At 40.0% G+C, this 23,254-nt stretch overlaps 1 protein-coding gene across 5 annotated transcripts in view; it reads right to left on the bottom strand.

The window, feature by feature from the left end:
- mast3b (microtubule associated serine/threonine kinase 3b) overlaps positions 1 to 22,532 on the bottom strand; it is a 34,672-nt gene extending 12,140 nt beyond the window's left edge. Inside the window, exons 1-10 of one of the 5 annotated variants that reach the window (XM_039810527.1) lie at positions 22,219 to 22,265; positions 19,459 to 19,548; positions 11,086 to 11,174; positions 10,157 to 10,229; positions 8,007 to 8,027; positions 7,604 to 7,682; positions 5,694 to 5,851; positions 3,891 to 3,966; positions 3,306 to 3,515; positions 910 to 1,011 (exon numbers count right to left, since the gene is read on the bottom strand). In XM_039810527.1, the coding sequence (XP_039666461.1) occupies positions 910 to 1,011; positions 3,306 to 3,515; positions 3,891 to 3,966; positions 5,694 to 5,851; positions 7,604 to 7,682; positions 8,007 to 8,027; positions 10,157 to 10,229; positions 11,086 to 11,174; positions 19,459 to 19,548; positions 22,219 to 22,265 (945 nt within the window). Of the gene's footprint in view, positions 1 to 909; positions 1,012 to 3,305; positions 3,516 to 3,890; positions 3,967 to 5,693; positions 5,852 to 7,603; positions 7,683 to 8,006; positions 8,028 to 9,535; positions 9,566 to 10,156; positions 10,230 to 11,085; positions 11,175 to 15,062; positions 15,566 to 19,458; positions 19,549 to 22,218 lie in introns of those variants that run through there. The other 4 variants (XM_039810528.1, XM_039810529.1, XM_039810530.1 and 1 more) reach the window with 4 other exon arrangements.
- Positions 22,533 to 23,254: the final 722 nt, after the last annotated feature.

Below are 23,254 nucleotides of genomic sequence, written 5' to 3'. Positions count from 1 at the left end.
TTGGGTTATTCAACTATCAGTACAGAAGAAAAAAAAAGAAAACGAAAAAGCATAAGTACAAGTGTTATACTGGGTTAGTCTTTGAGTAGTCTCGCATTGCCAGACCTTCCTCCACAGCGCTGCGGAGGAGGAAGCAACGGAATCTCTGCAAAATAGCCTCGGGAAGGAACTTGTTTACGTTCAAAGGTTGTTTTAGTCGTGCAACAAAAAAAAAAATTTGACTGGACAGATAGTGTAGCTGTCTGGATTTACCCTGCAGAGATCTGAGGAGCAGTTAACCATAGTCCTCACAAATCAACCCGAGTTGAAAATGGCAACACAAAGAAAGCGGAAGGTGTTGGACATCCGGCGAAAATGAAAGACATTCGGCGGACTTTCCGGCGGCACCTGAACAATCCCGGAAATGAAACATCGTCGATTTAGACTAGTCTTTGAGGGATTTACATGGTCAATTCACCCACACCACAAAGAAAAAATTGACTCTAGTGGTATTTAAACATGCAGATATTTTGAGTTTTATCTGTTGAGGTTTAAGATTTCTGCTACTAAGCTTTCTTACACCACACCAATACAACAGAAGTGGAAATTAATTTGTGATGCTCAAAGCATAAAAATACATAAAAAAACTCAACAATATGTTTTTGCACAGACAATGTCCCATTTACCATAGAGCTTACTGACAACTGGGTATGTTTATCTACTGACAGGGAAACAGTGAAAGTTTAGTGTTATTGTCTTCCATTAAAGATCATCAGCTTCATGTTGCTGGCAATACACATCCACTTTCTGAGAAAGAATTAAGGTCAGAATCTCGTTTTTGTCCTACTTAAACATGGACTGATTTCCACTCGTTTTAATCAAAGTAATCTTATTTTCAATTAAAAAGAGATTTTACCCTCCTTAACTTACCAGACACTCTAGGAGGCGAGCAGGCCGAGAGATTATGATGAGGATCTTCCTCACCAGCTGGATGATGACGGATACCTCCTCGCTTTCAGAACGCTCGTATGCCTGCAAAACAGCATGAGAGCAGGGGCGAAAACATTTTTCAAGTTTATTTATGCAACCAACTGGCTCATCACAACAACAACAAAAAAATTTTGAAAAAGATCATCATGAAATGTCTAATCAAATATGTTATGTAAAACTTCCTGTTATATATTGCACTGTGGAAATATACTATTAAAATACAATTCCTAAAAATGAAATTGCTAATAATATATTATTATATAATATATATAATTGCTTTAATATAAAAGGCAAATAAAAGTGGGAAAAGGGGAAAATGGCAATTTTGATGTTGCCACATTGAGTTGTTGGATAAAAGATGGCATGTATGCATCATGGATAATCTATAACTTCTATTTAAAAAAATCAAATATACTTCATCAATAAGACATGACTGTGTATTTCTATGAAGCTAATGAAATGTTAAAAACTTGGTGTGCAAAAATGATGTAAATCTCCTTTGTCATCAGGGCTTAGTTGGTTTAGTGGAAAATAACTGATCAAAAGGACGGCACACATTTTCACCCCTAGTGCCACTTCCTCCACCCCTGAAAAACAGATTGTAGCAGAAGCATGGCTTCGTACTGAAACAGGAAATATATCAAAAACACAGTGTGTTCAAAGCAGATGGGTATGGAAATATGTACAATATGAAAACAGACACTGCCTGACAGAAATGCGTCAGAGAAGACATCACTTTAAACCAAGAGGAATTATTAGAATAATCACTGGGTGGGTGGGTCTCAATGAATCATCCCCTGCCTTACTTGTAGACTGGCGTGACAGTTAGCACTAGTGAAACACTGGTTGCATGGTATACTATGCATTTGTGTCCAAGTTATATGCCTGTACAGCGCTTAGCTTAGGAAAAAAGCTGGAAATGGGGAAACCGCTATCTTGGCTCTGTCCAGGAAACAAAATCTGCCTACACGCATCTCCAAAAGGCCAGACTATTCCTTTAACTTTCTCCAAAGTTCCCAATGGTTGAGAGAACCATGGTCTGTTACTTACATGTAAGTTTATGTGTGTTATCCTCTCATCCTCTGGTCATGCCAGACCCACAATCCAATGTGAATGTCACAATGTGGAAGTGTGAGAATAACAGTCTTGTTACTAGAAAGTCACAAGGCCAATACAGCCGTGTGTCCTACTACTGAAAATACAGTGGGCTCCTCCTGGGGCGCCTCTAGCTCACCCAGTAAGAGTGTGTGCCCCATGTTGGCTGAATCATGCAGCGGCCCCGGGTTCGAATCCGACCTGCGGCCCTTTGCTGCATGTCATCCCCCATCACTCTCCCCCTTTCCTGTCTGTCCACTGTCACTGTGTTTCTGTGCTATAATTCCCAGAGATCAATCTTCTTTTTTGCGATTTTCTCTTGATGAAGTTCCTGTAGGTGGTGCTCTTCACTGTTCATGGTTACAAGGTAAAAGTTATTCTGCTTATTACTAACTGTCTGATGTAAAGGTCAAACAGTAAAGCTGCTGCACACTTGAAGAAAATCACCTGAGGTAACAGGCTATGACTGGAGGTTGACAAATAAATTAAAATCTCCTGTACGCTGTGCAAATGTTTTTCATAAAGCTACTTTTGTTGCAGAGATCAGGAGACAGTGCAAGAGGGTCTTTTTGTTCAATCTTTGCTGCCAAACGCACAAAATGGGTAACTTTCTGTACACCAGAGGACATTTTCCAGACAAGAGCTACCAGTGTTTAAAACAAAAATGTAGCAGCTTTTACAAACTGAAGTATCACTACATACATTAAACCATAAATTAAGAGTCAGAGAATTCAGATGACTGAAAATGTAATTTCATCCTTGAAACTGTTACACTTTTTAACAAGGTTTGCGTGTGTGTGTGACAGCATTTGTTCCACTGTATGGGAACAGAATTATCAGTTCAGCAAGTTGGCCATGCCTTCTGTCTGACAGCAGGAACAGGAAAAGAGGTTGCTATAGAAACTAACATTTTATCACAACAGATAAGATCTGTGACAACAGCACCTCTCACCATCGCTGACAATTTCCACAACCAGATATATTGTGTGTGCTTTTACTGTAGCTATCAGACGGTTATTGAGTGACGTGCCCGTTTTGCACATTACCCCAGCTCGATCAATCCCCCTTCATAACTTCATCACATCAGAGGATCGAATTTGCATGTAGTAGCTCATCAGCTGATGCTTAAAGCGGCAGTATACATTTAAATGATATTTTCTTGCAACTAATCGAAGCCATTTGGACCCATGTCATTTCTACTTTGGTCCTGCTGGACCCAAATCAGATGGCTGTTTCCCCACCTCGTGAAGCAGCTTCTCTAGCTTCTCCTGCAGCTCAGCAAAGTAGCGGGAGGTAACCAGGCCTGTCTGGGACTTGTCCAGACAGTCTCTAACCAGCTCGACCAACTGGTGCTGGATGAAGCCCAGCACCCCGTCAGCCAACGGGAGGGAGCTGTCTGGAGAGCAGTGGGTGATAATCTCAAACAAGCGCTCCTCCATCTGGGCTGTGGCCTGCAGGGAGGACAAGAACACAAGCACACAGTTAAGGCATTTAAAAAGGCCAGTCATTATGATTTTTACTCTCTGCAGCACCAAATGTCCACAATACTTCTGTGGGTGGAGTCATATGGTTGTTGACCATTACCAGTGATTCAACAGTCAAGACACCTGCTGAGATTTGTGGCTTTCAAAACTCAGCCTCAGTTTCCATTCTATACTCTGTTTATAGTTTAAGTTTCAAGCCATTTAAGATTTCACTACTTTCAGGAGGAGTAACAATCACACTTTATTTTCTTAAGGTAAGACAACACGTGTGCTACAAAGTGAAAAAAGAGCAATGTACAGTTTCTTTGCTACATGAATGATCTACAGTCGTCTGGTGTGTACCTTTGGAAAACGTTCTCTGTAAACATGGTTCATCATGACAATCTCATTATCAAAGGAGACGCTGGATCGCCCGGGGCTGCAAAAGACAAACATCAACACATTAGTACTGTATATTTTAATTGATCAAATGCATTTAGATTTTTACCAATACATGGTTGAATACAATTCTCCACTAAGCTGGAGGTGGGGTGTGAAAGTGGTTATGTCATCGAGGTTATTTAGAGAGGACCAAAAGTCGATTCAGTTCAGCCCACCCAAACATACGCACAAACACTTTACCATCATAGTTTGGGTTTGACGGAATGAGGTAAACATCTACACTTGTATTCTTGATCTCAACCTGCCAAAAGCAATATTGTGAGCCAACATTCTATTTCAGTAGAAGGACCAGTGTGTGGGATTTAGGGGGGGGGGGATCTATTGGCAGAAATGGAATATTTATTGTTATTATTATTATTATTATTATTATTTTCATTCATTTATAAATCACCTGAAACTAAGAATTGTGTTTTCGTTAGCTTAAATGGACCCTTTATATCAACATAGGAAGCGGGTCCTCTTCCACAGGGCCTGCCATGTTGCATCGCCATGTTTCTACAGTAGCCCAGAACGAACAAGCCAAAACCTCTAGAGAGGGCCGTTCACGTTTTGATGTTACCTGAAGGCCACCTTAGGTTCTACTACACACTTGGAAAGGGAGGGATGAGAGAAGGGGTATTCAGTTGGTTGCAATCTGCAACCTCACTGCTAGATGCCACTAAATCCTACAAACAGGTCTTTTAAGGTGGTAAAGCTACAATTGGAGTGATTTCACTGTCTACTAATGGTTTTGATGTTTCTACACTGAAAGAGGTTTCTTCTGGCCAAACAGTGTGAATCATCAACATCACTCTATTAGTCATTTACTGCAACACCACCTCAGTATTTAGGCCAATGAGACGGTGTATTTTTACAAAAACATCTTGCTTGATGAAGCTTCAAACAGAACAGATGGAGGGAACATCACATGCAAACAGGCTCCCTAAGCCATTTTTTTGTCATGAAAGACGCCTCTGTTAGACTGGATAGCTGCTGCCCAACACACATCTCACAGCTCACAGAGGCTGTCTGCATCAGCGCACCCCACCCCCACCCTTCGACTACAGTTCAGCAGTTAGATCCCTGAGGCGCTCTGTTACCTAGCATGCCCACGCACGGCACACCATGGTGCCAGAACACAGAGCACTCCGGCATCGCACAAACAGCGCAGAGCAGAGCCAACAGGCATGTGTAATCTATCGGAGGCCCTTTAGACGCCAAATGCTGTGTTTGCTTGTGAATTTGTCTTGGTCATACAAATACACAGACATGTTGACATATGACAGTCTACCAGTACAAAATGACACCAAGGACCTTATGAACAGCGCAAAACATGCAATCACTGTCCAATGTTAATCCCTGAGGAATAATTACAGCATTTAATCTGTATAAAATATGAATTTAATTTGTTTAATGACAAGAAACAATAAAAAATAAATGTTTGGACTTGCTTCAGACTGGGTGGTACAACAAGTGGATTTCATGGGAAAAGATATAATATATATATGTGGTGAACACAAGTTTAACCCACTAACACTTCCCCCATCTCAGAGTGGATCTATGGCGTAAGAATAGACATATTAAAAAGATATATATTATATTGATATATTGAGCAATAATTGTCTTGTAAGCTTTTTCCTAAAACAAATATATAAATAATATGTAGCATTATAGAAGGCAACAACAAGACTCATTGCAATGCCAGATGAAATCAGGTTTAGCTACCTGAGGCTCCGAGAACGTGGTCGTATGACCGTTGAAGGCCGCCCATCCTCGTCGGTCATGCTGTCTGTGCTGCGGAAGTGTTTGAAGAGGAAGTGCAGCTCATCTTGAGTCGGCTGGTAGGGAAGCTGGTGAAGACGCTCCTGGGAGGATGAGGAGGACTGCAGCCACAAAGAGGGATCCAACAGTCAAGTAAATTATTTCATTTCTAGATTCAACCCGTTAAAATCCTCACATTCATCAGCTGGTACTTTTCGCCAAAACACAAGCCACATTTATTAACTCTTCAGCCAACCTGAGATAATTCTTTTGATAATTGCACGAGTGATAATGACAGTTGCTCATGGAAATTCTGAGGGACACCACACTGCAATGTTTGTACTGGGCCTTTATATCGTGTGTATTCACTTTAATATGGTTCGGCTGCTAGTACCTAACTGATGTCACAGGGATGCCTTTTCATTGGCATCACTCTTTTTGGCTCCTGCATTTACAACATAAAATGAATGAGGTTTTAATTGATTTATGTTAAATTACTCCATATAACATTTTTAAACGAGCATTTGGCAGATTCGAATAGTTCACTTACATATTCATATTTACTTTCTAGTTTATGACAACAGCAGCATAGTGCACTCTGCGCCAGCAAGAAGCCAACATACTGTAAGCCCCACCAACCAACTGCTAATACACCTGTGGAGGATTTAAATGAGACACACAAACTTAGCTGGTGTATGAATTTAGAATAGCAGTCAAAGAGGAAAGATGAACTTAATACCTCTCCAGCCAATAATTAAAGCATTTCTTCCAGTAATGGTGTAAACAATAATGAGGCCTACAGAGGCATCGCTATTTGTAGAAACAAGTTATTTTCAATGTCTACTGAGGCGCTGAGTAAACTCTTTTCAAACTGAACAGGACATGGTGTACGTTGCCTGCAATCTGTTCAATTTTGCGGCCCACGAGTCCTGAACAGAAGGGGGCCAGAGGGACGGCATCTGTGAAGTCTCTTTCTAATGCCTTAGTATAAAGAGGGCACTGAGGGCCACTGAAGAGCCCTATTGTCCCCACTGACCTCTGGGCCTGCGCCGGGTCTCCCCCAGAAACGTTCTTATAATAGCTGCACATGGCAGACTTTCAAACAGACTCAGACTCAACCCCCCCCCATCCCCCCCCCAACTGCAAACTGTTAAGTCATTTAATTGCGGTTTCATTACATTATTCTGTAAATAAATACAATTACAGTAAAATATTTGAAATATGTATTCTTCTTTTTGAAAGGATTTTGAGTGACTAACCATCAGTACATTTCTGGTCTGAAAAACACTTGACATTTATTCTCCCCAAAAAGCTTCAAGTAAGCTAGGAAATCAGCTTTTCAAATACTGAACAAAAACATCAGATTTAAGGCCATTACCACAGCTGATGTTAATAAAGAAATTAAAAAAACTAACTACTTACTCTGTAAATTGTTAATGTGACAAATATGTGATGTTGTGAGGTTTTGATGAAAAGCTTGTCATAAAATAATGTAATTTTAAGTATTTGATCCAATAACTAAAACAGCGCAAGAAGGGGTTTACACACACACACACACACACACACACACACACACACACACACACACACACACACACACACACACACACACACACACACTTTACTTCATCTCCTCAATAACATGCATACACAGACTATGTGCAATACTTCTAACACCGAGTTCCACAGACTGAGAGAATGACTAACTAGCAGATGATGGAGGAAAACAATTAGCAGTTTGTCATTTCGGGCTTGGCATTCACCATCCCTTATTGCATAAACGAATGTGCTATTTGGGCTGAGTGAGGTGTTGGAATTGCCTGGCCGGCATCTCTCGACCGGGGAGGAGGGTGACATGTTTTGGGATGACTTACCGAGACGGTGGAGCTCGGCGGGTTGGTTCCATAGCCAGACGAGGGGAGGGATGCCAGGGACCATCTCCGGCCCTCAGCTCTGACAGAAACGGACATGCATGTTACATAAGCCTCAGTAGCTTTGGCTTAGTTAGCATTTCATATGTAAAACTCCTTACATAACAGGCGGCGGAGGAGTCCTGTGACTACGAGAGCATGAAATTAATGTCCTTTTATCCAAATCATATAAAACAGGGTTCTGTGTCCTCACTTGATTCAAAGCAGTTCCCTAAGCAAGCTACACCTTAACATAAAAGAGACCTTTTCTATTTGTGTGAAAATATATATATTATATATATATATATATAAAACACAAGCTTTAAAAAGCCAACAGACATGGTGCAGGAATATTAAAAGAAGCTACCTGTCGGCACGAGCCAAGTGACTGAGATCACGACAGCAATAGAGAGAAAGAGAAAAGCAAAAAGAAAGAGTTTCAGTGGGTTTTGGGAATCTTGCGCAAGTGATCCTGTGACCCCTGGCATTCAGCTGAGGGATTAGTACTGACATCGTTGCCTTCCTTGCCAGTTTTCATTTGCCCAGATACAAGGAGTAGCAAGCAAAGTAAATTAATTTGAGGATATACTGTAGTTTACATAACAGAAACAAATCTCCACTTCGAAGCATGACCAGGGAAAGGATCTTCTCTCCAGTTTGGAGCAACACCATAACTGAAGTGAAAAACAACAACTAAAGGTTATGTTTTATAACATCTGGCAAGCTGTTTGCAAGCAGAGGAAACAATGAAGTTATTACACAAGGAAAATCATAAGGCTGAACGAAAGCTCAAACAGCGCCATAACATTTAGAATTAAATCGATTTGCTGTAAAAGACTGAAAGAGCAATCCCTTAAAAGAGTGTTGTTAAATAGACCCAGACAACGTCACCATGTTGTTTTAAAGACCAAATCAATTAATTAAAGCCTCAATAAAAAATATATAATAAATCCATCTTAACAACTGTTTATCCACAATGATCTACTCCGATTATCTCTACGAGTTCAGTTTGGTTATGAATTTCAACTGAAGAGCCTCATTAAACACTGACATATAAAATGAATCAAGAGAACCAGATTTCAAGCAGCAATGACCAGGGTTGTTGATGGTTCTACAAGGCTTTCAGTCGTCATTACTGAAGCACTACAGATGCCTGAGGAAGTTTGTGACCAAAACGTTGCATTGTCTGTTAACTTAGTGCTTATTTTGCTCAGCACAATAGATTATCATACGGTAATACGTTTGCTTGTAGAATTAGATGTGAATACATTAGTATGTCCAAAGATAGGACTGTGAATGTTTTTGGTAAAAATTTAAAAGATTTAAAAGATTAAAAGGTTCATCCATAGATTGCCTTTGATCTTGATTGTAAGCTACCGCGTTATCTGCTTTACACTCATTTTCTCAGAGGTGTCGTTTTTCTTTCTTGTTCCCATCGTATTCAGGGAGGAAGCACCTGAACTGCTCATGAGTTTTTAACGACTGTTCTTGGGTGTCTTCAAGGTGCACTTGTAGCTTACACATGCCTGGAGTGAGACAAGCATGTTGCCATGGGAACCAGGTTGAATGATGTGTGGGTGGGCTTCAGGGGTACCCTCTATCTAACTGCACATCCTGCTGAGGGGGAGTTAGAGTGTGACCTTTAGAGTGTGATTACACATTAGATTTATTTAATTTTTGGGTTCACGGTGTCATATTATAACAATTGTTTTTTAAAACTTGGGAATCAAAACTGACTGTAGATCCTATACTTTTATTAACTAGTTACTGTATTTTGGAAGGGAAGCCAGGCTAATAAATGGCAGCCAGTACTTCCAGTTTATGATATCCTCACTCTCTTTATACTCATTCTCTCACTCAAAAGCACTTTGGGGTAAAAAAAAATAAAAAACATACCGAGTGCTGCTGTTGGTTGAAAATTGCATTTGAACTCCAGAAGTTTGCAAAAATAACAAAAAAAAAAAAAAGTCTTCAATTAAAATACTTTTATGAAACTCTTTGTAAGGTAATACTTTTTTTTTCAAAATATTTAAAAAATCATTTCCAAGAAGCTTATTTATTCATATTTATATGGGAAATAGAAATTAATTACAGGGAAACTAGAGATACTGTTTAGTTGATACATTTCCAAATAATTCATTCCATACAATTGCTACTGCAGTGTAACCTAGACCACAGCACAGGCAAGCTTATAGTTCACCATCTAGGAAAGATAAAGTATTATGAATATATATATGAAAACTTGCTTTTAAACAGAGCTTTTCCTCAAAGGAGATTCATATTCACCCTACAGTTAGTACCAAATATCTCCAAGAAATTTTCTAAAAAAATCATTAGAAAAATTACAGACCTGTAAATCAAAGTGTTTTTATTTTACTTTTTATTAACTATTTGAATGACAAACGGTCATTAAATTATTTTGATCAAATTCCCCCCACCCTTGAGATTCCTTAGAGGTAACAAAACAAATATATCGCTCCATGGGGGGAAAGATTCAAGCGAGCAGTGCGGACATACCTTCGGGCAAATGGAAAGTTGAGGCAGGTACTGGTTGACACATTTCGAGGGCTGTCCAGAGGGCTGCTCGCAGCTGAAAGAGGAAAGACAAAGTTAATACCGGTACGAGTCACATCTGTAACAATAAACTCAGGAAAATAGAACCGAGAAGACCATGATTGCTATTACAAGTGGAGATGTTCTAGAAATGATGACATCATGTCTATGCAGGAACCCTCAATCACTGCAAAACCTCAGACGTTATCTTGGTATTACTTTTCCAAACATTACAGCGCCGAGCTACAAATAGTCTCGATTCAGAGGGAAGCCTCATCCAGTTTGGTCTCACCAGAGTCTAGAAGCCTAGGTGGTGGTGGAGTACCAATTTGGACAAAAGAGAGACCTAATTAGAGTCTGACTGCACTCTGCAATTAGATCATCCTCAGCATGATTAAGTTTAAAACAGAGCACATCCACATAGTGTTGGTATGAGGACCTCTTGAGCCAAACTCTTTCCATGGAGTGCAGCTGCTTCATAGCATTAAGGTGCTGTACACATTCAAGTTTTTAAACAGTGTCCTTTAGCAACATCAAGCAGTGCAGATGGCTGGTCTGTGTGTTCTGCAGAGGCTGAACCAGGGCTGAGTGATAATGGTAGAATACACAATTTAATATTCTGATCCCAATTATGTCCGTATCAAATACTGATATTGATCTGGACCGATAATCATATTTACTGTAGCAATATCTCAATCTGTTTTGAAACAGTATGGACATGCAGGAGAGCACAGATGAGTCCATTCTGCTGAGATTAAATAACAAGAGTTTGCTAGATGAGACTGCCACTGAAGTAGAGCCAACGTCAATACTAGCATGGTTTTTTGCAGCAGCGCACCTGTTGGGACATGTTGGGATTTAAAAGGATACTTAAAAGCTGCAGTAGATCTTACCAGTGTGGAGTGAGAGCGGGGAGAGCGGCCGGGACAGTGTGGGTGACGGCGTCCCGACACCGAGGCTCTTCCTGTTGCTGCTGCGACAGCTGGAGCACAAACAGGAAAAAAAAGAGAGAAGTCAACAGACTGCCAACCTCATCCCTCATCTGCATCTCGTATCACTATTTGTATGAAAACGTTTCTGTGGTGGTTTTCATGGGCCGATTAAATCTGTTTTAACACAACAGAGGAATTTATTACCAACGGTTAAGATGAATGATAAGACCTGGTGTGTTCCTTTAAACTGAGTGAAATCATTTTAGTTTATCCACCTATGATTACATGTTTGACTCATGCAGTGCTTTAATCAGCATGTGTTCTATGTTATAAGTGTGTGTTTGAGTGTATTGAGCAGCAGCTTTAGGCCACAAAAGACATGTTATGACATTGTAACACTGGGCAGATAAGTTTATTTAATTTGAGAATGTCATTGTATTTTAATTTAGTTATTATTTAGTTTATTTTGTGCAGTTTATTTTAGTTTCCTGACTTATTAAAATTGTTTCTAAGAAGCCTATAATTGTTTAGCACTACTTGTTTGAAGAAAGATACTTCACATAGCATGATAGACCTCCCTGATTAAACAAAAGGAGACATGAAGCCTAAGAAAGGAAGATTTGTTTTGATTTTTAAATAATCTATATATCAGGAAACCTCTGTGCGTGTGTCCCCAAACATGCGCAGCATGTAAATTTTTTTAAACTGCACGCGGACAGCATCTGTTGCAATATAATATAATGTTGAGCCAAAAGCGGCCGTGGTGCGGTTACAGACAGCTGGCACAAAAGCTTCCTCTATGCCCTGGTGACTGACTGACAGGTTGGAGGTTGTATGGCAACTTTATTTCTACAGCACACTTAAGCAACACGCAATTCAAAGTAGTTTACATAAATCATTAAAGAGCAGTTAAAAAGAGATAGAAAAACAAAACAGGCTAGAGAATAGAATAAGATACAAATACAAGAATAAAAGTTCCAATGTTTGAAATCAAGAATTATAACTTAATTATAATAATAATATAATAATTATATATTTTGTGTGGAGTGTAAAATGTTCTAAATAAATAACAAAATGTTCTATGTAAATAGGATGAATAGGTTTGGAATTATTTTTAAAATTGACGTTTATTTGTTGTTATTACAGAGGGAAAGTACCGAAAAGAGGTACCGGAACTGAATTTCAGGTACCAGTAAAAATGTTAACGGTACCCAACCCTACTCGCCCGGGCCACATCGCTATGCGCTGTAGCGGCTTCTCCAGCAGGCTGAGCCCATAACTCTATGGCTGAGCCAGCCAGGCCTCCTTCCCCTGGCCGGGCCACATCGCCACCTGGATGTGTGGCGGCTTAAAAGGAAAAAGGGGGACACGCCGAATCTCGACTGACTGAACCGTGCTTATAGTCAGATAAAGTTGTGGGGGGAAAATACTGGGAAACAAGCAATCGGCCCTTTCTGAACAGGCACGCTCAAAACGAGCACTGCACTTGTTATTTCAATTAAGAAACAGGATTATTGGGGGGAGTGTTCAACAGCACAAATGTAGTGTGGAGACAGGTCTTCAGAAGAATGCAAACCAGTTTACATTCAGATAGCACCAGGTAAACAAGGGCGTGCATGGTGATCCTTAACTACACAGTGCTGGCAATGCCAGTGAAGCACAGTGGCCCATGTTGTCTTTTGGTAAGATTTACAAATATCAAAACTGTCTTTGTTCTACTCAATTAGTTTCTACTAGGGCTGCAAATAATGATTATTTTCATAAAAAAATATTTTTTTTTGATAATTGATTGCAGTGTTTCCTTTAGGATTTTTTTTTAGCAGTGGGGGAAGGTCCAAGAAATGTTGCCGTGGGGGGCCGCCACGGTCAAATCAACATAGAGGAAACTGAAATTGATCGTTTATTCTATAAAATTCTAAAAAAATAATGCAGATCCAACATCGCAGAAGCCCAAGGTGACATCTTCAAATGTCTCATTGTGTCTGACCAACAACCCTAAAGATGTTCAGTTTACTTTTATATGTGAAAAAGAGAAGCAGAAAATCCTGCCCGATGAAAAATGACTGAAACTGTTAATCGATTATCAAAATAGTTGCAGATTATTTTTCTGCTCTACTCATTGAATGATATTAAGTGTTTTTCAGTCAGTAGCTAAGTGCTAGGCTTTATAATATCAGCTAGCTCTTCTCCTTGGTTTTTTTTCCTACCAAAAATACACACTTCATGGTCTAGGACAGATGGGCATTATGATACTTAGCAAGTAGAACTGAGATTTCTTTGTCTCTTCCCACTGAGATTTAACTCCACCAATGAGATTATTTCTGCCTTCAGAGCAGCTCTGCCTTGAGAGAGGTTTATGTAACTACAACTCTAATCTGCAGCATGGCCATGTCAGTTGAGCACGGAAAACTGATGACAGCCAAAATACAAAGAGAAAAACTTCTGTCAACAGACTCAAGGCTGAAGGGACTGTGTGCACCGGCAGCAACAGCATGCCCAGCTTGAGCTACAGATGTCCAAGACTCTGTGTGTGTGTGTGTGTGTGTGTGTGTGTGTGTGTGTGTGTGTGTGTGTGTGTGTGTGTGTGTGTGTGTAAAGGGGCAGGAGGGAGTGTTAAATAATCCTCTGGTCCTGAAAAGAAGAGGCAAACTGACCAATAACAATCAACTGAGCACATTTTGACACCAGGGTGAACAGTCCACAATAGCGCTGACATAATTATTCAATTAATCAATTATTAGACTGACAGAAAATGAACCACCTACTTTGACAATTGATGAATCATTTGTCATTTAAGAAAAATGCTTAGTATTGTCTGGTTGCAGCTTCTCAAATATTGGGAGTTTTTCTTGGTTTTATAGCCCATAAATTCAATATGTTTAAGTTTTAGACTGTCTGTTGGACAAAACATGCAATTTGACAACCTCAGGCTCTGACATTTTATAGACCCTAAAAGGAATCTTGAAAATAATTGTTTGCAGCCCTATAAGTATTTGCAGTTTCCAACTTCTCAAATGAGGATTTGCTGCTTTTCTCTGTTTATATATATATATATATATATATATATATATATATATATATATATATATATATATATATATATATATTTTTTTTTTAGCAAATTGAATATCTTAGACTGTTGATCTGACCAAACAAGCAACCTGAACACATTCCCTTGGGCTCTGGGTGATTGTAACGGGCATTTTCACTCATCTCTGATTCTCTGAATCTTTAATTAACCAAAAAGATAATTGACAGATAAAACAATAAAAGATGATCATTATATCAAACAGGCCGAACATCAGTTCCAGTAAGTCATCCGGTGGCCCCTATCAGACAGTGAACAGCTGCAGGTTTTATCTCCAGTCATAACAGTAACCATGGCAAACAATTAACTGTCACTTTCAGTCAGCAAATTTCATCACACCAATATAAACAGAGTTTGCAAATAGAGTTTTTTCCTTCATATAAAATACCTTTTGGGGTCTTTATTTAGATTAGTGTATGTGGTACTGTTAGTCCATGCACATAGCTAGCTAGCCAGTTGTTGTCTTTATTCATGAGGAAATTATAGACCTGCTCTAATGTTAACTAACGTTACACATCCAATGTCTGACAAGGAAGACTGCATGTTGTGTCTGGTACTTGGAGGCATTACCACTGGGAATAATTATTTTAGAGCAAATATTAACCAACTGTATTAGCTACTTTCAGTTAAGTTATTTTCTGGACAAATGCTGTGTATCACAAACTCATGCTGAGCAAACACAGGATTAGTTAACTCTAGAGAGGAGCTACTTATGTTGGTAATGTTTTAACACAACGTCACTGTAAAAGTATTACCATTAATAAATTAGACGTGTGAAGACCAGCATTTTAACATAAAAAAAAAAGTCTATATAAACCGGTAAACTCCGGATTAGTAACGTTGACGTTACCTTTTAGAGCGCTTCAGCAAAGCTCCCGGAACAAATTGGGACTTGTTCTGGTTTGGCACCGCAGACCAGTGACTTGGATCCGACATGCTGGAGGACTTTCTTGCATTTACAGCCCAGTTTCAAAGTTAATGATGATTTCAGAAAACTGAAGCTCGGGTCTATGTGAAGCCCGCTCCCGCTGCTGCTGCTGCTGCTGCTGCTGCTGCTGCTGCTCTTCCCACCATCGCCTCCTCTTCTCGGCGGTTCCTTTTGTATTCTGTCTTCCTCGTGCGGTCCCAACGGCCCTGGAGCTGCCGTTACATCCTCCGGTCGGCTCTCTCACCGCGGTCCGGTCCCAGAAACATCACCTCCATGTCAGTTTGTTTGGCGCGTGTGTAATACCGTTCACACAGCCGCAGCACACTTTAGTTTGGCCAAACACACGCTGCTGGCTGCTTGTGTGTCCGTGTGTGAGCAAGCTGGAGCCTGATGCTGCGTTCAAGTGCTGCTCGTTACCTCCGGCTTCTTACTGCTGCAAAAATCTGCTAAGCTTTAAGGCTGCAACTAACGCTTATTTATCAAACATCACAATATCACAATTTATCAGAGCCCAAGGTGACAACTTCATATCGCTTGTTTTGCTTGTCCAACAGTCGAAAGCCCAATGATATTCTATTTCCAATTTCTATGAAATTTGAAAACCTGAAACCAGTGATTTTTTTGGCATTTCTGCTTGATAAGTGACTTGTTCTTTTGATCGATTATCAAAAAAAAATTAGAGTGCCGCCATGCCCACAAAGCAAATTTTTTATTTGATTTTAAGTTTTGACTAAAATTAGCCTAGCCCAAATTATACTTAGATAACAATATTTAGAAAAATGTGATGAAAGACAGCAACTCTTTTTCCTCTGCAGGCTGAGGAGGTTCAACATTTACTCAAGGATACTCTGCAACTTCTACAGGTGCACTATCGAGAGTATTGTTGCTCAAGTGCTACAAAACTATTAAAAGCTGAACATAGCCTGCCTTTAAATAAACCTTTTTTTTAGTTAACACCTTGACTATTGTTAGGCTGCAATAGTTTAACAATATAACACAGCTGAGTGGTGGATATGGTCATAGTACTGCTCTGTTCTTCTGCAGGGTCACGCCGTTATTGCTACATACGGTTATCCACTTTTATGAGCGTACAGAGGAAATAAACATTTATACAATTGTTAGAGTACTTTTTTTTGAAAGTCAATAACTAAAAACTGTGATGTAATCCTACAATAATAAGTAACAGGTTATGTGAATTTCACTGTCTGAACTTGTTGATATTTTGAGCTACTTTTCACTTTTTCAAGTGAACTGGTTGCAAAAGTTACAGACAACGCACTATATCAGTCTAATTCAAATACATGGGATGTTGCCTGTTTTTGAGACATTGCCAAAGGATTTTTTATTATATTAAAATGTTTAGCTAAAGGGACCCTGGAGAATGTTTTAAGAGTTCTCTTCACATTTACCTCTTTGTTCACTCATGTGCATTCATATCCTACTGCCAATTTCCTACAGAACTTGAAAGCACCGTAAGATGTTGTTGGGTTATACCATGAGGAGTCTGTTAGAGGGAGGATTCTAGCCAAACTTTTAAACAGTGGTACATTCCACTGCATAGAGTACCTCTAGCGTTCATATGTGGTCTATACCAGTATGTATTGATTTAATTTCATTTTATATAGATACATCCAGGAATACCTTAAACCAGAGATCTTTAACATGGGGTCTGCGACCCTTAGGCCCTAAGTTTTTTTTTCTTTAAAAATTAAAATGTCTGAAAATATACATGAATATGAAACACTGTGCCTTCGACATGCATGTTTAACATTAAAACATGATGTATGAAATGAATATCCACCCAGTTTAATATGCAGCTCAGTTTTAAACAATATATGTAGTTGTAGGGTCCCAGCTCTGTCTCTCTCTCTTCAGCTTTTCAGCTAAGGGGTACTTGGCCTAAAAAACACTGAAGACACCTGCCTTACACAAAAGTAGTACTACATATATGCAGTATAGCTGATGTATTTACAAAGTGAGGAGAACTGTGTGCTTGGTATGATGATTATAATTAGTACGCTGCACATTTGTGGATTTCACTAGCTTTCCTTTTTATAAACATCATAACATTAACATTATTATTTGATGCTATCAGCATTACTCTCACGAGTGTCCATTTTGTCAAACGATCCCCTCGCTCCTCCATTCTGCAGTGTCTCTCCAAGACCACAGATTTCTCGAGCAGTATGAATCTGTTTTTAAACTGTTAATTTCATTTTTATTTAACAGAAATTAACAGAAACAGAAATTAACAGTTTAAAAATGTTCGCCCTTGTGTGGTCTCTGCCATCAACTGTTTCCTGATATCTTGTTGTAACGGACGAATAGTCCTTCAAACAAATATTTACTCTTCATAGCCCTAGTAAGACTTGTTTGTGCCTCAGACAGCCTGGTCACAAAGGTGAACAAATATATGTTGTCTCTCCACACCCTCGGTCACTTCTAAATATAGACATTTCTTTTTACCAGGCCTTGACTTTTTAGTAGCATTTTAAGTGTTTGATTCACTCCTATTTAACATACTGCTCATTACATGTGAAACCCAGATGGAAATGATTACTCGTGTTAATTTGATGTCGCTTTGATTATTGTCAGTCCCTCTTGTATAGTGTGGCACTTTACACTTGTTCCCTATCAAATTTAGAATTTCAGTTCAAACTTCTCCTCACATTTGCATTCACATCTGCATTGTCAGGTAACGCCATGGTAATCTACTACAGCTGTATCAGCAGTAGGCCACTGAGGTCATCAGATCATGGCATATGGCATATTATTGTTTAGGTTATTTGTCTGTATTTGTTTTTACAGTACGTTCATGTTGCTTTAATGCATTTCATCCCTTTTTCTTATTTCAGAACTCTGCTTCATTAAGGTGCCATAATAATAAAATGACAAAAGTTTATTAAATGCTGCACTCTCCCAATATGCTAATATGAATCCTGCACCAGGTACCAGGCAGTCCTTGTGTCATCTCTGCATCCATGCCATCAAGTCAATCCTCAACATATTCAGTGTATCAGAATCAAAGGGGGATGCCAGGGAGCAATTTACTTGCATACAAATATAGAATCTGATGCAAGAGAATGAACATGTTTCTGGATGGTGAACAACACAGAGGCAGTATCCAATGCAAAATGTTGTGAAGAATGATGCCAACAAATGTGCATTCTGCCTGTCGCATCAGATTACTTAAGACTGTGTGAAAACTGTGTTGTGTTAAGGAATTCAAGTTTATGGCATTTCATTTTTGCATTCCCACTAAACATTTGCTCGTTTTTCAACAGAGAAAATGGGATCCACTGTACAGTGTGTGGTGTGACAGCATAGCACTGCTCACACATCCAGAAACATGCTGGATGCAGCCGCCTCTGTTTGCAGTGTTGCCTTCCTCCACAGCACCCAGCACCGTTGCCAAGCAACCCACATAGACTTAGAGACAACTAATAAACGATGGATCTTCAATGGTGAAACAGAAGCACCTTAATATACAAAAAACAACTCAGACTTATTGCATATTTCCTTTCTTTCCATTTTTATTCCATTTACATTTCAAACTGTCTATGAAGTTATACTGTGTGATCTGTAATTAGAAAACCACACATCAAACACTGAGGTCAGCTGCTAATTTGACTGTTGTTGTTCAGTCAGGGTTTAAAAATGTAGTTACGATATTCGTCAGCAGATGGACTTTGCCCCAGTTGTCCTATAATTACAGATGTTCAAATGACAAGAAAGTGCTAAATGGACATTGTGGTGAGATTGTTTGCCAACTGCTGTTTTAAAGGTCAAGAATTAACTTTCTATTTTTTTTAAATCAAATATCAAGATTAAAAAAAATATTATTTTGAAGCAGCATCTATGATTTATGTTACCAAAGTCTTATTATATAGTCAATATACATTTTTTGTGACATTGAAAATAATGTGGCGTTTTCCTAGTAGGAACTAGTGGATGTAAAATTGCTGGCCAATGTAGTTTTTAGCAAACATGACTCAAACAGGAGAAAATATTTTTTTTGTTAAGAGACTATTTTTAACAGTGGATTAATACACATACAGTATTTGTGTCAACAGGATGGTGTATGTGGGATTGAATTTGTGGTAATGACATGACTTGTCAACCAGTACAAAAAGGGGGCTCATTTCTGTTTTTTTAATAGTTTTTAGACCAAATAGCTTCATCAGGCTTTAGCTACTTTTTATCTGGCTCAGTTAATTGTTGGTTTTTGTGGTGAACCGACTCACTGATGAGAGCCTTTTTTGTGCACTGAACATGTTCAGTCCATAAAAACAGTCTGTGTGCGACCTGGCTGTCTTACCTCCAGGGATGAAGGGTTTGCAAGGGGCTGCAGGGACTGCAGGGGCTGCATGGGCTCAGGAGGGTGGGGCTCTGGCATGTGGGCGACAAACTGTAAGGCAAGACATGTTCGCATGGATTAGTGCGCTGACTCAGCAACTCAGCACACCGGCATCGAGGGTTAGAAGTTGATGACTGCTTCTCGTTGGCAGACATCAACAGGCGATTGTGACAGACAGACACTCGCCAACTGTGTGCAGGGTGATGTTGCTGCCTCTCTGTTAGCATTGTTTGTTAGAGGGTGGTTGGATGCAACACTGAGTGCATCTGATTAGTCGGCTTCTACCCTCTCGTGAGCTCTTACTGTACACCACCGGAAGTTGGCAGCTGCGTGTCAACACACCAGAAAGGAAGTTGCATCGTCCAACACCTGTTTACTAAACTTCTAATGCAACAATAAGTGTAAGAGAGTGTGTGACATCTGGGAACACACTGTATGTTATGATGTTGAGGCTTGCCTTCAGATCCCCAAAAACAATAAATGTTGGGTTCCTGTGTGCCCTGCACAAAAGAAAATCCTCAGACTGTACATTTTAAAATAAACTATTGTCTAGCATTTCAAATCTTAATGCACTATAGCTTTGCATCAAAATATGCATGCTCAGCCATCCTAAGGTCTATGTCTACCTGATGCTGACCCAGCGCAGAAGCTGTTTTCTATTGATTTTCCTGCTCAGATGTAAGCTCTCCCTTGTGGGCTCCACAGTGCTGCTATTGTCTCAGTGCTGCAGAGGCTTCTCAGTGCTAAACACAGCACCGGCTACCAAAGCACTAATGAACGTGTTGTCATAGTAATGCAGGGAGGAAGGTTGAAAAAACAACTCCTTGCACAAAGACACCTCATTCTGTTGTGTCAGCTCATAATTACACAACGCATGCAACTCATTACGTTGTATTTTATCTTAACACGTTTTCTCTTTCAGACCCCTAAATCAAAGCCCTCCACGGTGCTTAAATGAGTAATCGCCCATCATTTTCATTTTGCATTTCCATTTTGTAGCCACTTCATGGACACTCCCGTCAAGTGTGTAAACTGAGTAGAAAATCTCAGACTGACTCATTGGTGACATTCACACTGAATTTCTGATTTGTGCAGATGTTCAGGTTGACACACTCTGAAATTAAGTGCAGTGGCAGCTACAACGGTGGCAAGATAGCAGCAGGATTGCCTTCACTGCCAACGTAACAATCATTGAATTGTATTCAGACGTATCAGCATATTTCAAGATATTCTAGTCATATTGTTGCACATCACTTCCACAGTAAAATATTGAAATTATCAATAAAAATCATAAAACAAGGATGCTGCTTAAAGACATCTTTTCTAAGCATGTGCATCTTTCAAAAAGTTTAGTGTGTACCTAAATACTTGCAAAGCACAATTTTCTGAATACATACGCCAATGTTATGCCATGCTTGTCATTTTTGCACTGCTGGAGGTGAAAGAGCCCATCCTGAAACCTATATGTCACAGATCTGTTTCAAGCAGATGTGTGTCTGATGCGTCCATCAACAGCCACAAGTAAAACCCTGAAACCCTCCCTGCTTGCCAAGCGTGAAACCTCCTCTGTATCTGCGCGGGAGCAGCGAAGAGCCTAAAAATTAAAATGAAACAAAAACAACGCATGCTCTGCTGAGATGATCCACGGAGGAGGCAGATTGATGGATCAGAGAATGGGGATGTGAGCAGGGAGCTCCTACGCCTTATGGATCAGCATCTAGTGGGCAGCAGGTACCCCGCCTCTTTCCCCGCAAAGAAAAAGAGGCTACATTCCCTCTGGAGGAAGAGTGGGTAGACATAAGACTGCAGCCATGTCCTTTGATGGAGATAGGATTCACAGGTTGACAATTATATGGATAACAAATATCTGTTGTGCTAAAGACTGAGAGCCATTTGTCTGTCTTGGTGCTGTGAGGGCGAGCATATGATTCATGCAGGAATCATGGACTTTATGTGAGGTTAAAAAGGAGACAATAGAGCTGGGAAAACAAAACATCATGAGGACAGAATTCCACATGAGGCATGCATTGTACTATCTCTGGAAAACAAGTTAAACGGTCTGATTAAAGTAAAAGATCTGTAAAACTGAACAGTGTGGAGAAACTGAAAGACATAATCCCACTGATATTTGAACTGCCTGAAACTTTAGACAAAAGAACTCCTCATCTTCACAAGTTGGCTGTTGTTTCAGTGGTTTGGTTTTACAAGTTTAGCCATACAGACACAAAGCTGGATTTCTCTATAGGCTACATCCAGTGGGGTAAATAAATTAGTTTAAAGATTAACACACAGTTAGGAAAATGAGCCAATGAGTTTTACTAATAATGCTGATATTTCATAAGCAACGTGCAAAGCACTTCTCAAATGCAGTCCTGCTTTCAAAAATACAAAATACAAGAGTAAACTAAAAGCTGTTAACTAGCGTCCTGGCAAATGTCATCACACTGGGACAAAGCTTGAGGAATTATTTGCATTTCCATCAGATTCAAATACTGTTTTGATCTCACAGCTTTAGTGGTGGTTGTTTTTGAGTTGGTTTAACTGCAGCCACTTTAAAAGTATGCTTGTTGAAACTGGAGTGCACTGGGGTACCATTAAACTACATACGTAGGCTACACTATTATTTCAATCTTATTACAACTTTTTTTTTAAACAAGTTTCACATGGAAGCTTGCGGTTTGACACCAGCACCAGAGGATAAAAATAAAAAGCAGAACTTACTCCAGTGTCAGAGAGGGGATCTTCAGTTTATCTCGCCTCGACTTCATTCTTGCTGATCACCAAGCGGGGGCTTCACCTACGGTCTCACGGCCGGCTTCCAGCCACTCATCGCTGCGGTGGGTGACTAAAAATAACCTGTTAAACAGAGTATCGTTTACCAGCGACTTTAGCGGATTCCAGAGAGCTTTTCCCCCCGTGGATATACAGTAAAACGCAGCTGCATTTAAAAACAAATGACGCGCCTATAGGCAGTTTTGCGCGTTTTGCCTCTCGACTGTCTCCAAGGCGCACTAGAGTACGAGTGGCACAAAACCGAGGGAGCGACGGGTCATCGCTAAACTCCATGTGACTAGTGGGAAGGTAGAGAGGAAGGGAGGGAGAAAAGGGGGAGTCTATTGGAAGGGGTGGCTAAATCAATTTGGGCGGTGGGTGACGGTCAACACAGGCCAGGTTGGGTGAGGACGAGGGGGAAAGTTGGCGTTGGGGCTGAAATGTACGTTCATAAACCTGGTTATTCCGGTTTTACTGTAATAAAAAAAGAGGGGAACACTATAGTGTCATAAAACATAACGTCTCATCATATAATGTAACGTGTTTCTGTCCTGCTGCCTCTTTTTCCAGCTGCTTATCCGTGTAATAGGCTACCACAATGACGCGACGCCAAAATAAAAGTGTTCACTCTGTAGCCTATTGTTTGATGAGATCTTCTATAAATCCATTATTTCTTTCGCTGCTGAAACAAAATGAAGCAGAGCCGTTAACACTGGCAGGCTGCTGGTCGTGATGAGGCTGGGGAATACCTCCGCTAGAAACCGTGACAGCTGCTACACGTGATGCGTTTCTCACTCTCTCTGCTGTGTGTGTGTGTGTGTGTGTGTGTGTGTGTGTGTGTGTGTGTGTGTGTGTGTGTGTGTGTGTGTGTGTGTGTGCGTGTGTGTGTGAGTGTGTGTGCGTGTGTGTGAGTGTGTTTGTGCGTGCTGCGCAATGTGCGTGCGCATGCCGCGACCGTGTGTAGCCAAATCACATTTTTGTGCAT

The sequence above is a fragment of the Perca fluviatilis genome, chromosome 9 (genome assembly GCF_010015445.1).
Source record: "Perca fluviatilis chromosome 9, GENO_Pfluv_1.0, whole genome shotgun sequence".
Lineage (NCBI taxonomy): Eukaryota > Metazoa > Chordata > Actinopteri > Perciformes > Percidae > Perca > Perca fluviatilis.
Note: the sequence above shows the minus strand (reverse complement) of the source record. Positions and strands in the feature narration are given on the sequence as shown.